Source organism: Oreochromis niloticus, linkage group LG20 (assembly GCF_001858045.2).
Source record: "Oreochromis niloticus isolate F11D_XX linkage group LG20, O_niloticus_UMD_NMBU, whole genome shotgun sequence".
In the NCBI taxonomy this organism is placed as follows: domain Eukaryota; kingdom Metazoa; phylum Chordata; class Actinopteri; order Cichliformes; family Cichlidae; genus Oreochromis; species Oreochromis niloticus.
Window position 1 is genome coordinate 31,197,907 of NC_031984.2, and position 14,974 is coordinate 31,212,880.

The following is a 14,974-nucleotide window of genomic DNA, read 5'->3' on the forward strand; positions in this document are numbered from 1 at the left end:
TCCCTATGAACAGGATGTAATCTCAACTGGGAGTAGGGTAGAACTTGGGAGTTTGCAGCTAATCGTAGTGCTGTCCAGTTCTGTTAGCAAAGTACATCCGTAATTCACAGTGACTTGAAATGCTAATGTTGACTAGTGCTGAAACAAAATGTACCTACCAGCGAAGCTAAACAAGACGAAAGATCACCCACCTGTGACTCAGATATGTTTCTGTAAAGTTGAGCATCTTTAACATGAGGACTAAAGAGACCAGTTTCAAAATACCAACAGCACTGGTATTTCAGGTTGGACCATTAACTGATAGAATGTGTTAAATGAAACAAAATCACTCAGAAAGACAAAAGATGGCAACCAAAACTTATTGAATTCTTTATGTTTTAAAGAGTATACTATATTTAGAACAGTAGCTTAATATTATGAGGCACGCACTTGTTTGTTCCTACACAGAGTTTGATGAAAATATCAATATTACACTCACATTTATAGCTGAATATAAATGTAACAAGGCAGTTAGCTTAGCTAAGCCTGAAAACAAGAAGCAGGAAGAGGCTAGCTGTCTCCCCGCCTTTAAGAAGCTGTAAGCTAAGCAAACTATTTTAATGTCTATCTATCTATCTATCTATCTATCTATCTATCTATCTATTCGCTAGCTCATCTGTTGCATCAACATCACACATTTAAACAAAGATAACTGAATAAAAAATGGAATACCACACAGTATAGACATGTTTGATAAAAGCTTTACATTCAACTACTATTAAACACAACATCATGGAATGATTTATTGATAACACTAGTATCCTTCTTTTTTGTTACATTTTACATTTTAAGTTTTTTGCTATACAGGATCAAGGGATGAATTTAAATTCTTTTAAAATTAAGTTCTTGCATTAAATGTAGTTTTCTTCAAGGAATTTCAGTAAATGTATGTTGCATCAATATATTTTAATTATTTTGTCCTCTTATTTTTAATTAGAGAAAAAGAACAGTTAATTTTGTCAGGAGCCACTTTGTGAGACTTTTTTAAAGTTGTTTCTAAAGCCGCATTTGGCTCACTCATCTTGATCTGGCTCTAGGTAGTCCTCATCCCTCTTCACCAATCCTGGAGCTGCTGTGTTTAAGTCATGTTGTGTTTCAGGGCTGTCGTGGACCTCTGCTGTAGTCTGTGCAGTTTCAGGGACTGTATCAATGTCATCATAACTCTCCTGTGGATCTTCCACTTCATAGGTCACCCCGTCTGTCACAAAGAAAAATATTTGGCACAGTTAAACATTGACTAGTCTCATAGATACCATTTTCAAATTTGAAATTTATTGGTACTGAAATGTGAAAACAGTGTGTGTAAACTGGTTCAGAACATTCAAGTGTTTTCATTATGGACACCTTCATGAACGTTGATGTCTCGGGCAGCAGGAGCAGTAGTGGCCGGAAAGGTCAGGGGTCGAGCCTCATCTGCTTCATCAATATCATCATAAGGTAAAGAGGAAACACTCCGCCCATCATTCTCTGAGACAAATTCAGCCTCAGATCTGAATCCTGAATGAAAAAAAGCTAATGTTGGATTAAAAAATAAACTTCCACATCCCAGATCTGTGCCTGTTTTTTATTTTTTAAGAAACTGGGAACTGTCTGAAATAAATCTAAGGCAGGAAAATACTTTAACAAAAAAGCAGTCTACTATAGAAAGAAAGGAACACTTTAATAAACAGGAAATGTATTACTTTTCCATTTGTGACAGTGTCAGAAAGGTGATAATTCTACCTTAAGGTTATTATTGATCTGGTAGCAGCAAAGTCTGTCAACTCTACGAAAATAAGTGATGAGCTAGTGATACTGCTAAAGACTCAAAAAGTATACTGTGTGTGCAGTCTTATCTATTTTACTGAAACATGGTTGAATCAAAGCATCTCAGACTCTGTCTGGACAAACAGATAAATACAGTGGTGAGAAAAAGCTTTTTTCAGCTGAGGCAGCTCTGTAAAGTAAAACCTTTTATTTCTTTTTATGACTTGGAGAGAGTTTTACATGCATTTGTGACCACTCACCTTGATTTTTGTAATGGACTTTATATTGGTATTGATCAGGCTTCACTATCACGCTTGCAAATGGTCCAGAATGCTGCTGCTCGCTTGTTGACAGGGACACGCAAAGGTGAGAACATTACCCCTGTTCTTGCCTCTTTACACTGGTTGCCTGTCCATTTTATAATTCATTTTAAAACTTAATTTTTTCCTTTAAAGTTTTAAATGGCCTGGCTCCTTCTTACATGTCAGACCTTCTACACGATCCACTCCACAAAGGTCTCTCAGATCAACTGACCAGTCATTCCTTGCTGTCCCCATATCAAGACTGAAACACCTGGGCAGACCGAGCTTTCGCTGTTGTGGCCCCCAAACTATGGAATAAATTTCCCCTCCATCTCCCCTCCAATTTTATTCATTCTATATCTTATTGTCTATTTTACTGATGTTTTAATATTTAATATACTGAATTATTTTTATCTTCTTTTTCATTTATTTATTTATTTTATTGTTATTTTATTTATTTCTTTGTCTGCTTAATGTATGGTTTTTAACTGCTATCTCTGTTTTATTATTGGAAAGCACTTTGATCAACTTTGTTGTTTTTAAAGTGCTATATAAATAAAGTTGGATTGGATAACGTGTATATACCTGGTTTCACTCTCACACGATCTGACAAAGAAGCTAAAGGTACTGGCTAAAAAAAAGGTGGGGGTCTGGATTTATAAGTGAACAAAAGATGGTGTAATCCTGTCAAAGAGAAGATGTGTTGTCCTGATATTCCTTTTTTCTGGTCTTTGTATCGAGACAGAAGTCACTTTGAAATATAATTTTACTTTTTAAATCTGTTTTATGTCTGTCTTTTTTGAATTTAGGTGAAATTTAAATTTGGGCACCTTCAACTCGATGGCAGGGAGGATGATGTTGAAAAGGATAAAAAACATATTTAAAACAGGAAAGAATGTAATTTATATGGGCAGAGCAACTGATGTTCTTGATATAGTACAGTTATTTAAAAAATGAGTTATAAAGACAGAAAACTGTAGCACTAAGATGCAGTAGTTAGTGTAAAATATAACAGTGTAGGTGGTGCAGCTTCTTATATTATCGTGTCCAAATTAAAATAATGATAGTGGTGGTGTAGAGTATATCAAAGCCCATTAAGCTATGGACTTTAAACACTGTTTAGAAAAAAAACAGATAAAACTGAATGAATGACTCACTGCCACGACTGAAGTCTTCCATCTCATTGTCTTTGTCCATGACGTCCTCATAATCTCCACTTTCAAACTCCATTTCTTTCCCTGGCAGCATTCTTGCTGAAAGGTTACAGTGTTACACATTTACTCATACAGTACATAACAACAGCTGTCTCACCAATGCACTGTGCTAATGTACCAGTGAGTAACTGTACAAGGAGCACAAGAGCATGAAAAGCACAACACATGCACAGGTGTGCTTAATTTTCCCTGTTCTGTATTTACATTTGGTCGAGTTTGGTCGAGCTGATGTGCTCCTTGTTCAAACAGCAGCAGTGACGACATTATTTGAAGTCAGAATTCAGTCAGTATGCTGAAAGACTGCCCTCTGATGGCAAAAAGTTTCCAACACCTTTTTCCTTTAACCCTAGAACACTATCGCCGGGTGATTTACACCCAGGAAAATACATTTACATGATTTCTCTCTCCTGCAGCTGTTTGCGTGTCGAGGAGCCTGTGCCTTCACCAGGGAAGTCTCAAATTTCCCAGAAATGGGTGGACCAAAGACCAGCTTTCCAGAGTCATTATTTTGTTTTAGGAGGGTTTTTTTTCATTTTGTTAGACATGGCACAGTTGAAAGTAAAAGAAGACCACTCTAATTTGTCATGTGTTGTCATATTTTGATATATTTGATTACTTTTTATTGGTTATATTATATCGGGTAAAAATCACCCGGCATTAGTGATTGTGTTACTATTTATAGCGATAGTGTTCTAGGGTTAAGCATGAAAGATCTGGATTGATCTCATGCTCAGTCAGGATTTTTACGCTTTTTAAGGTAATTCATTAGAGCAAAAACAAACAAACAAACAAAAACATGTGTGTAAGTCATGTAACAAATATACTCACCTAAAGCTCTGGACTCCCTGACTCTCCTGACATACAATCGTATAAATGAAGAAATCAAGATCACTACAACAAGAAGAAATATCACACCCACGATAACAGGTCCTATGGGTATAGGCGTAGGTGTTGGCGATGGTGGTGGGGGAGGCTCTGTTATATAGCCTGAAATCAAACACAGCCAGGTTATTATGTTTTTTCTGGATTCAGTCACAGTGAGTTTCAGTCACAATTTATCAGTATCACGTTAATCAAAGTAAGTCAGCTCATATTTGGAGAGTACAAAAAGTGCCTTTCTGTCAAAAACAACTAATTGATTGAGGGCTTTATGGTTTCTCTTACAAGTGATTGTAGCTGGAGAAGCGTTTCCACAGGAAAGTTGTTTGACGGCACGCTTGACGTCCATGGTATCAGTAAACTCCAGTGTTGTTTCTAAGTTGACCTTGAATCAGATTTAAACTTTATCACATTTAGAGATACAGCCAGAATAAAAAACACTGAAATTTGTCTGGCAGTAAAAAACAGGCCTGACTGAAGCATCAAAGCAACACACAGCAAAAGAAGTCACTAGAAGTCCAGACCAAAAGTATTGGGACATTCAATTTCTTTTATATTTCTGCAGACCTTGTGTCAGCAAAGTGTCCAGAAAGTTTTTAACTTCAAACATTTGGTCAATTTGTGTTTATTCAGATACACGTCTCATGCATTTCTTTCCATTTTATAAACCTAAATGTTTTAAATGTGAGATTCCAGTCTGCATTATTCGATATAATTAAGCTGAGACGCAGAGCCAGTAGAATATGAGACAAATCAGTGACCGCTTCAGGAAGCAGAATGTAAAGATTTACCTGTTTGTTTTCCTTAGAGCTGCTATGGGTCACATTATTAATCTCTTCACAGAGCTTTTCCTTTGAGTCTTGGGAACGATCAAATGGACATACTCTTTCCCACTTATCTCGATAATTGACATAAAGGACACCTCCATGTTTTTCAGTCGTGCGGAACTTTACACTTTCTGTAAAAGCACAGAAACTGTGTTTAAAGAAGGAAACAAGCTCATCCACTTCTGTCTGACAAATATGATGTTAGAGATGGTCAGCTTAGCTTTAGCAAAATCACTAGGAGCAAAGCAAGCACCTGTCATCACTTTACATTTATTAAAGTTGGAGTGTAAAACATGTGTTCAACATATTTTTATTTATTTATTTATTTTTAGAAATTTTCAAAAAATAACTCAGATTGCTGGACAGAACCTGCCAGAGTATCAGTGTCATGGTTTGCAATGCAAATTATTTAGGGCTTCACTATCTTATGACAATGACAATGTCATTTTTCTTTAAAGAAATAATCTTCTGTTTTATAATATAAATACCTAAAAATTACCCCAAGATAATGAATTAAAATACTACCAGAATTAACAGAGGACCTACATGTATGTACTGTATATATGAATGAGTCTATAGAAAGAGAGGTGTATGGACTCACACTTACCACTACAAGTAATGAACACCACATTTGTGTCACACTTTCCTTTAGTCCTCCTGCACTGGCCAATGATGGAATGGTACTTTTCACAGCTGACATGGTAAATGTTACCTGAACCCTTTGATGGAGCTTTGGGTTTAATGAAGACAGCATTGCCACAAAGCTTTTCTTGGCAAACTTTGTGTGCATAGGATAGATCCCAGTTACTAGCACACACTGGAACGCCATCTATCTTCACTTCCCCACTACAGCCCTGTGAAAGGCTGACACTGGGCTCCTCTGGGAAGGAAAGCAATAAAACACTGCAGTCAAGTATTGATAAAGACATAAAGCACTGAAGTAGAAATGATCAGTTAATCATCTCTGCACTACAAAGTCAAAATATGAAGCACAAGTCCATAATCAAATAGTTCATTTAACACTTTTAGCTTTGGTTTGTTACTTTATCCAGTGTATCTGGAATAATTCTCTTTCACACTCCTAGAGTCTTGTTTCACTCTTCAGTGTTTCCAGTGCAAATGTAAAAAGTCTGTGATCATTTAAGATCAGTCCTGCTGATATAAATCTTACTTTGGCATTCAATAAAGACTGGCTCCTTCCTTGAGGGAGTGGTTTTATTTTCACACTCCCAAATGCTTCCTGGATTTTTACCACAGCTGAATCTTTTGTTCCAAAAAGAATCTATTTCAATTGTTTGGGGGTGGCTTTTATTTGTTGATTGGTGTCCACCACAGTCCATATCCTGGCAGAGCTTTTCCTTCTCAGTTTCATTGAAGTTTTCTCTGGAAACAGCACTGGGTCCCTGTCTCCAGTGAACCAACACTGTTCCACTACAGGCCTTTTTGTCAGGTACCATCGTCCTCCATTCTGAGACAGACAAGAGAAATAAAACGTTCACAAAACATGATGTAATCAACAGGATCTGAATGATATAAATAACACACTCTGCACACAGAAATGACATTATGATCCTGCATCAAATTAAAGTTGTTAAAGTTTAGCTAACCTGCTGACTGCTGTGTAAATAAAATGATTTTATAGAGTGATAACAAAGAGATGACAACTGATGACAGAGATATTTTTATAACCATCAGACTGCACAGGCTAGCTGTTTCCAGCTGTGTGGCAGAGACATACTGGTGACATGGACAACAAGCAGAAAAGAAAAGATTAAAACTGAGTAGAACAAATATGATTAATGGAGGTGAGGATGTTAAACTTCTAACCTTTATTTCACTAAATTTCAATTCAGTTTCAAACCCTTTATGTTAAAATTAGGCTGAAGGAGCAAAGAATAATTAAGAAACTGCTGACACAAAGATCATTATACACACCAGAGCATCGGAGGCCACTGTGTTTGCAGGCAGTTGTAGAAGCAGTAATACTGCTGCATGTAGATAATGAACTGTTAGCATTTGCAATGCAGTTTAGGTTTGAAATGGCTAATTTATCTGTTGGTGCAGGTCCAAAGTAGGGAAGAGTCTCGACAGCATCACCACATTTAAGCTCCTGACAGATGGTGTTTCGATTGTTAGTGTCTTTGAGAGCATCCTCGCACACAGGGATCCACTTCCCCTCATACTCCACCTCTATGTTTCCAAAACATTTGTAACTGGGAATGCTAAATCTGGGCTTGACACTACCTGCAACGAAAAAATATCAAAATAATACCATATATTTATAATACTCTTGTTTTATTTTTAGTTTGAATTTTAAGCAACAATTAACAACAAATAAGTGTAAAGAATTTCAGTCTGATAGCTTCAGAAAGATTCATATTTGCTCCTTTAACACAAATGAGCTTAATTATAAAAACAGTATTTACACAGATATTTTTAAAACATTCGAAGGAACATTTCAAAACAGATTAATGTCTTTTTGTTTGTTTTTTACATTCTGGTATCATGTAACTTAGTGACAAAAAAAATCAACCAACCAATAAATTGGAGCAATAAAACTGGCACTTTTCTCCAAAGGAGGGAAATCAGTTGAAAATGAAACTTTTTAAAAAGAGAAGATACGACATTTATTATATTTTTGCAATATAAAAATATTTTTAAAAAACAATTAATTACCTGAGCAAACAACATAGGCTGGTTTTTGTTTACAGGAGTTATCATTGTCCTGGTTTTTGACAAAGATGCTCTGTGTCAGGTCAGTAGTCTGATTTGTCGGGTGTAAACTCTTGATGATGATATCACCATCTCTGGGACTGTTGTGGGCTTTTATGGGCGTCCCACAGTTCAGCTTTTCACACAGCTTCACAGACTTGTCTTCTGTCCAGGTGTCTGCACACATATCTCCTTCCTTGCCTTCTACACGAATCCTGACTTTTCCCCAGCAGCTGTTCGTCAACCTCATCTCAATATTTCCTGTTGTGACATTGAAAAAGCAAAAGTTAAGAGGAAACTAGTATCAGCAGATATTTCACAATGTCTTGGACCGAGCTGGGTTTCAGAAAAAATAGAAAACAGTAGAAACTTGATTGAGAGAAAACAAGGAAGTGAATGTACATCTATGGACATTAAAAGGTAAAGTCTGTTCTAAATAAATTGTCTCTTCTGAGTGGATCACATTACAACTAGTGACACAATAAATCAATTCCATAATGACTTTAGTCTTAGTTTTATACTTTAACTCATTCACATTTCACATTACCTGAACATTTCACATAGACAGTAGAATTATGATGGTCAGGAGGCAGAGTTGTATTTCGGTTACACTCAAAAAGAGACTTTTTTCTGGATGAGCAGCTAAAAGAGTCTTTCCAAACTTTATTAATCATATCAGCCCTAGAATGGAAAGAAAAGCTGGTAGCATTCCCACAATGCATCTGCTGACACACTGTGTCTGCAGACTCTTGGTTCCATGTCTCTTTAGACCCAGAGAGCCAGTAGATTTCTCTGCCATGCTCTATCCCCACATGACCAGAACAGGTTCCATTCAAAAACACCACCTTGTGACCTGATGGACACAAAAATAGGAAAGTGGTGTATAAACACATATTTGGTGAAAAAAGCTGAATGGAGATAAAACACAGTCTGGGCTTATTGCAGCATAACTAAGTGATTGTTCAGGGTCATCTTATTGGGCACTAATAACCTTTATCAAAAAGGAAAGTTTGAAGCCTAATCTTAAAATAGAGAAGGTGTTTGTCTACCAAATCCAAACTGGGAGATGATTCCACAGAAAAGGGGCCTGAAAGCTGAAACCTCTGCCTTCTATTCCACTTTTAGGAACCACAAGTAAGCCTGTAGTCTGAGAGGGAAGTGCTCAATTTGTATGTGAAGAGACGGATTTTAAATTTGATCTAGGGATCCAATGAAGAGAATCCAAGATAGGACAAATCTGCTCTCTCTCGTACTTTCGCTGCAGTATTCTGGATCAACTGAAGATTTAACTGGAGGCCAATTTAATGTCTATAAGATTAAAATATACTCAGTTTTATCTCTATTCATAAGCAAAAATGAGCATTGTCTTTAAGACTTTCCTTACGAAGAATGTAACTGTGCCAAAATAATATTTTAATTACATTTTTGAGTAAAAAGTCAGGGTAGTATTTTAAAGAAAAAATGTTAATATGACATGATCAATGAAAGTTTTAGTGTCTTATTTCACTTTTATGATCAAAACAGTTTAACAAAAATCCCTTTCTTAGTCTGGAAGTATTAAACTGTAGGTATGGAAGGACTGTTGAGCCTGAAGGAGCTCTAGGAATAAAAGGAGAATTTAAATAAGCTGAGGGGAAAAAACACGTTTTCTTTTCTTCTGACTCACATTGATGAACGAAAATGTCTTTTTCCTGGTTCTAAGATTTTATCGTATTTTAGTAATTTAATATTTCCTGTTTTGATCAAACTTCACCAATATCATCAGTGTTAAGCAACTAAAAAGCCAACGATACAAAAACTCTTCCTTTAAGAAAGGAAACGTGACACTCACCCTCACAGGTTATTCCAACTGCTTCCACTTCTCGATTTGAAAATTTGTTGTTTGAGTTTTCTGTTAAGCACTCAGATATGGTTGATATCTTCTTATTTTCTGGACACTTTAATGACAGGAAGCTACCAGAACCCTGACTGAATTTTTCAGTTTTGCCTTTTTCCCCACATTGCAGTTGTTTGCAGACAGCTGCTGACTGATCCTCTGTCCATTCGTCTGCAGGAACTTTCCTCCACTGGCCCTCATGCTTTATCTCCAATCTTCCAGCACATCTTCCAGGACCATCTGCCAGTTTCACCTTCACACTGTCTGTACCATGACAATAAGAGATTTATCAGCCATGAAACACAAAAAGAATAAATACATTAAATTAAACTCTTACTGAACACATTTTGGAAAAATATAATCAGAATTTAACAATGTCACAATTTCATTTAATGAAGTAATTCATTTTCTCTCTCGACAGAGAATTTATTGCAGAATTTAAAATCCCATTATAAAAGCAGACATAGGCCATCAGCAGCCACTCTGTACATTTTCACTGCTGTATCTCACCTGAACACACCACATAAGGTTGTTTTGAACACTGGATATTGTCACCATGCTGAGCCTCACAGTGCCACAGTGAGGACTCGCTGCCATTGCAGCTCACATGGTCCATTATCCCTCTTGAATTTTCACGTTCTTGAGTATAAATCAGCTAGAACAAAGCATTTATGAGTTTGCATTATTTCATTGATACTCATCCAGTATTAATGGTGCACATTAGTACACTTATCACAATAAATCCAGTAGCACTGCTGTATGAACAGTTTCTGATACACTCAGTATCCATGTATCAGAACAACAGGTAACTTATGGTGACTAAACTTGAAAACTCACTTCCCCGCATCCAAGCTCCTTGCAGACTAATTCAGCTTCACTTTTATTCCAGTTGGAGGCACACACAGGCTTAACTGAACCATTCACTTCAATATTAACTGTACCATAGCACTTGCTGTCTTTACCAGAGTGCAGAACTACTTTAACTTCATCTGAGAGAGAGAGAGAGAGAGAGAGAGAGAGAGAGAGAGAGAGAGAGAGAGAGAGAGAGAGAGAGAGAGAGAGAGAGAGCAGTTTTACAGTGTGAAGTGTTTGCTTGGAAGTTGTTTGTGTTGGAATATAAATGTGTTGAATTACCTGTGCAAGTCACATTAAGGTTTTTCTTTGTGCTGTTGTTTGGGCTGAGAGAGTTACCACAGTGCATTTGCTGGCACACATCAAAAGTAAAGTTGTCCTGTTGAACAGGTACCCAGTTGTTATTTTCTTCTTTTTCCAGCTGCCCAGAACACACATTTGACTGGTTTCCTTTGAGCTGCAGTCTTGTATAACCTGTTTAAAAAAACACGTTCACCATATTTAATATGTAACACAATCAGTTTACGTAATGTGTAAGTGTGTGTGTGTGTGTGTGTGTGTGTGTGTGTGTGTGCGTGTGTGTGTTACCTTCACATATGACAGAAAAAGGTTTGCATGATGCTGAATCATCATTGCCTTTCACACACTGCCACAGATGATCTGGGTCTGCATTTTCAAAGGTTGAACAATCGAGCTTCATTTTTGTTGAGCCTGTGAAGTTTTCACTAACCATCCTTTCTGAGGGAGGAATTTCCCTGAGTCCACCACACTGCAGACTTTTACACAGAAGCCTGGCTTCTTTTTCACCTTTTTAAAAGAGGAATTAAAAGAATTTAAAACATTTCAAAAAGCGATACAAAATGAAAGATCAAATTGAGAGAGAGCAATCTTGACCATATTTAAACTGTTCTGCTTTGAAACATATAAGATTAACAAAATGAGAATACATACCAATGTTGTTGTCACAAAAGTAACCCGATTTGCCATCAATGGAGTACTGGACCGCTCCAGCACATTTGGGTCCATCCAGGCTTAATGTGATATTACCTTGAAGAGCACAATCATAAACCAGCCAAATACAAACACAGACAAAAAACAAACAAACACCACAATCGATCTTAACAAATTTTAGCTAAGAGTTAAAGTTGTTAAAGTCAATATTTTGCTTCCCCCCCCCCAACAAAAAAAACAGAAGGGAAGATCTGAAAAACTTACTTGAACACTTAAGTTTTTTCACTGTGAGCTTTGAGTAATAGCTGGAGTTCCAACCAGGATGTTTACATTCCCACAGAGCGCTCTCGTGTCCTTCACACTTCAGTTCATTGAGCCAGATCGGTCTGTCTTCTGAAGGCTTAAAAATATCTTTTACTGAGTTCTCCACAGGTTCCCCACAGTGAGTGCTCTTACAAACCACTTTTTCAGTGTTCTTGCTCCAGTGTGTATCCCCAACATAGCCCCATGTGTTGCTATGGTAGACTTCAAGGTAGCCTTCACATGGGTAGCCTCCTTTGTTTTTTAGAATCAGTCTGTCCTCAGCTAGGAACATACAAGGTTTATACAGCAAATTATTACTATTGTTATGATTTTTTCATGGCTTACTTACTTTTGAGAACTGTAAAGTAAATATTTAAAGGTGTAAATGTAATTTTTCTTTTGTTTAGTTGGTTTTTTACGGAATATTGATAAAAACACATTTTTTTTACAACTCTTCTTAATCCCTTCATGTTTTTCTTTAGGATAAGATAAGATAAGATAAGATGACCTTTATTAGTCCCACACGTGGGAAATTTGTTTTGTCACAGCAGGAAGTGGACAGTGCAAAAGTTATGAAGGAAAAATTAGAATACAATAAGAATAAATACAGTACACAGCTGTACAGAATAGAATAAAATAAAATAAAATACTATATACAGTAGAATAAAATAGAATAAAATATACAATAAGATAAAAATAGAATACAAATGCTATATACAACTGAGTAAAACTACAACGATGCCAGAAAAGATTATTGCACTTTGTCTTATTGCACATGTGTGGATGTGTGTGTTTGATCAGTTAAAGTCTTTGTTGTGGAGTCTGACAGCAGTGGGGAGGAAAGACCTGCGAAATCTCTCCGTCCCACACCGTGGGTGCCGCAGTCTCCCACTGAAGGAGCTGCTCAGTGCTGTCAGAGTGTCCTGCATGGGGTGGGAGATGTTGTCCAACAGTGATGACAGGATTATACAACACCAACAATGAAAAACCACAGTGGTTTATATTTTTTTAACATATGGGGGCCTGGAGTCTATTGCAAATAGCATAGAGTAAGAGGAAGGGTACTCTACACCCACAACAGGTTGCCAGTCTGTCACAGGGCTAACACATAGAGACAGAAAACCACTGATGCTCACACTCACCATCATCATATAGAATTACCAGTTAATCTAACCCCTTAGTACCCATGCAGACACGGGGAGAACAGGCAAACTACAGCCAGAAAGGCCCCAGGCTGGATTTGAACCACTTTCTCACTGTGAAGTGACAGTACTAACCACTGGGCCACCGTGATTTCCAGCGAGAGCTAAATTTGCTAATGGGCCAAAATAGCATGTGAGTACAATCCGCATGTATGCTGATAGGTGTGGTTAGTTTTATGGATGATTTACAAATATTGCACTGTTTTAAACACAGGTGCAGTCTGTCATTTTAATATTAAGGACAAAAAATAAGAAAAACTACTGGAGCATTTGTAAATGTTAGTAAATCACCTCGTGTTCTTAATTTAAATATTCTCCTCACTATATTTCGTACCTGCATCTGCAGAATCAGTCACAAAAATCTCGGACTTCCCACCTCTGACACGCGCCTCTTGTCACTGAGCTCTTTGTAAATACTGTACTTTCCTTGACTCTTTTTTTTTTAACATAAAAACCCAGTTTGCACTTGAAAAGTCTTGATTAAAAAAAAAACAGAAATCTGGACATACACTTGAATTGAACTGTTACATTTCTTCCACACCTTGACTTAAAAAAAAAAGCTGCTATTTAAATAAAACAATTTTACATATAGGTTTTAAATAAAATGAGAGAAGGAGAGTCATAGGTGCCCACTGGTGTGATTGTGAGTGCGACTGGTTCTCTGTCTCTATATGTTTGCCCTGTGACAGACTGGCGGCAACCTGCACAGGGATTTTAAAATATAAATAATATTTCAAAGTTATTTCAAGGATTTCTTCCTAAGTTGAATTTTACACAAAAGTACTGCATTGATTGTTTTGGGGGTTTTTTGGTTCAAATTCAGGATCACATCTGGACTCACACACACACATGATCATATACGGAAATTTCTTGAGCTTTAAACGATATTTGAAACATGTTAAAATACTTTAAAGACATTTTTAAAAATTCCTTCTTAATTCAAATTAATACCAACAATTAATAATATTACTAGTGTTCAGAACGAAATAAACTGAATTAACTTGCCTTGTGAGCTCACCAGCTCAATGTGAGCAAGGTGGAGAAGCAGGAGGAGGAACCACATCGTCACCACAGCTCATGACTTGAGAGTGAGACAGACAAATAATGCGCTCAGCTTTATATTGCCATGGCTTCGCCCACCAAAAATGGAAATGAGCAACATACGCGCCAAAGTTAGACCCACAAATATTAACGTAGATTGAAAGAAAAGTAACACACAAGTGTGCTTACTTCATATACAGCACCTTTTTATGCTTTTCTCTTCATTAAACTAAAGTTCCCCTTGATGCTGTGACACTGGCACACAACATACTGTATTAGAATGTACAATTGATCGACTGTTGATCAATTATAAATTTTAAGTTTAATAACTGATGCACATGGCTGTTTTGATGTTTTTAATTTGCTATTATTATTTTCATTTTAAATATTTCAATAAACTGATCTAGAAATGATTTTTTTACTCAGCACTCTCTATGACATAAATTTGATGGCATTAAATAACATCTGCCTCAATAGAGTCATAATATTGCTTCATGCAAACAAACATAACATAGTTTACCAAGTTCTTTAATACTGATAAATTCAGTTAATCCATAACCAGAGAAAAAAAAGTGATGTTAACAAAGTCTGATGTTATAAATGCAGTTAATTTTTCTTGTGTTGCTTATGATCTTTATGCAAACGAGCACAGACAGATTACAATGTTCTTTAATACTAAGAAATTTACTTTACAAAATCAAAATAAGGATAGGTAAAAAACATAAAACAAACTTTTTTATATACATTTTTTTTATCATGAACATTTTTAGCTACATTGTAATAATAGTAATACCAAAAATATTTTTCTACAACTAACAGATAAAATAAGTTTTTGTCTTAGATTGTTTTAAATGATTCAACAGCAGAGTGTATTTGCGTGTATGAATGAGTAGTAGGGCCAGGAGTATTAAACCTTCTACAAATACCTTGTGTAGACGAGTCAGTAAAATTGGTTTTAGTTAGTTTAGTACCTTTTCAGTACAGAAACACAGTGGGATGATAAGTATTAATCACACTGAAAAGATGGTGC

General features: G+C 36.4%; 1 protein-coding gene across 1 annotated transcript; it reads right to left on the reverse strand.

Annotated features, from left to right (window-relative positions):
• Positions 1-345: 345 nt before the first annotated feature.
• LOC109194322 (scavenger receptor cysteine-rich type 1 protein M130) lies at positions 346-14,002 on the reverse strand. Its single transcript, XM_019349904.2, has 19 exons — positions 13,909-14,002; positions 11,663-11,983; positions 11,399-11,494; positions 11,036-11,254; positions 10,730-10,921; positions 10,433-10,584; positions 10,106-10,250; positions 9,551-9,859; positions 8,267-8,572; positions 7,684-7,980; positions 6,943-7,251; positions 6,179-6,475; positions 5,615-5,887; positions 4,972-5,138; positions 4,466-4,565; positions 4,130-4,288; positions 3,245-3,340; positions 1,384-1,536; positions 346-1,237 (listed from the first exon to the last, which is right to left on the reverse strand). The coding sequence occupies exons 1-19, from the start codon at positions 13,964-13,966 to the stop codon at positions 1,053-1,055; spliced, it is 3,834 nt and encodes a 1,277-aa protein (XP_019205449.1). The 5' UTR covers positions 13,967-14,002; the 3' UTR covers positions 346-1,052.
• Positions 14,003-14,974: the final 972 nt, after the last annotated feature.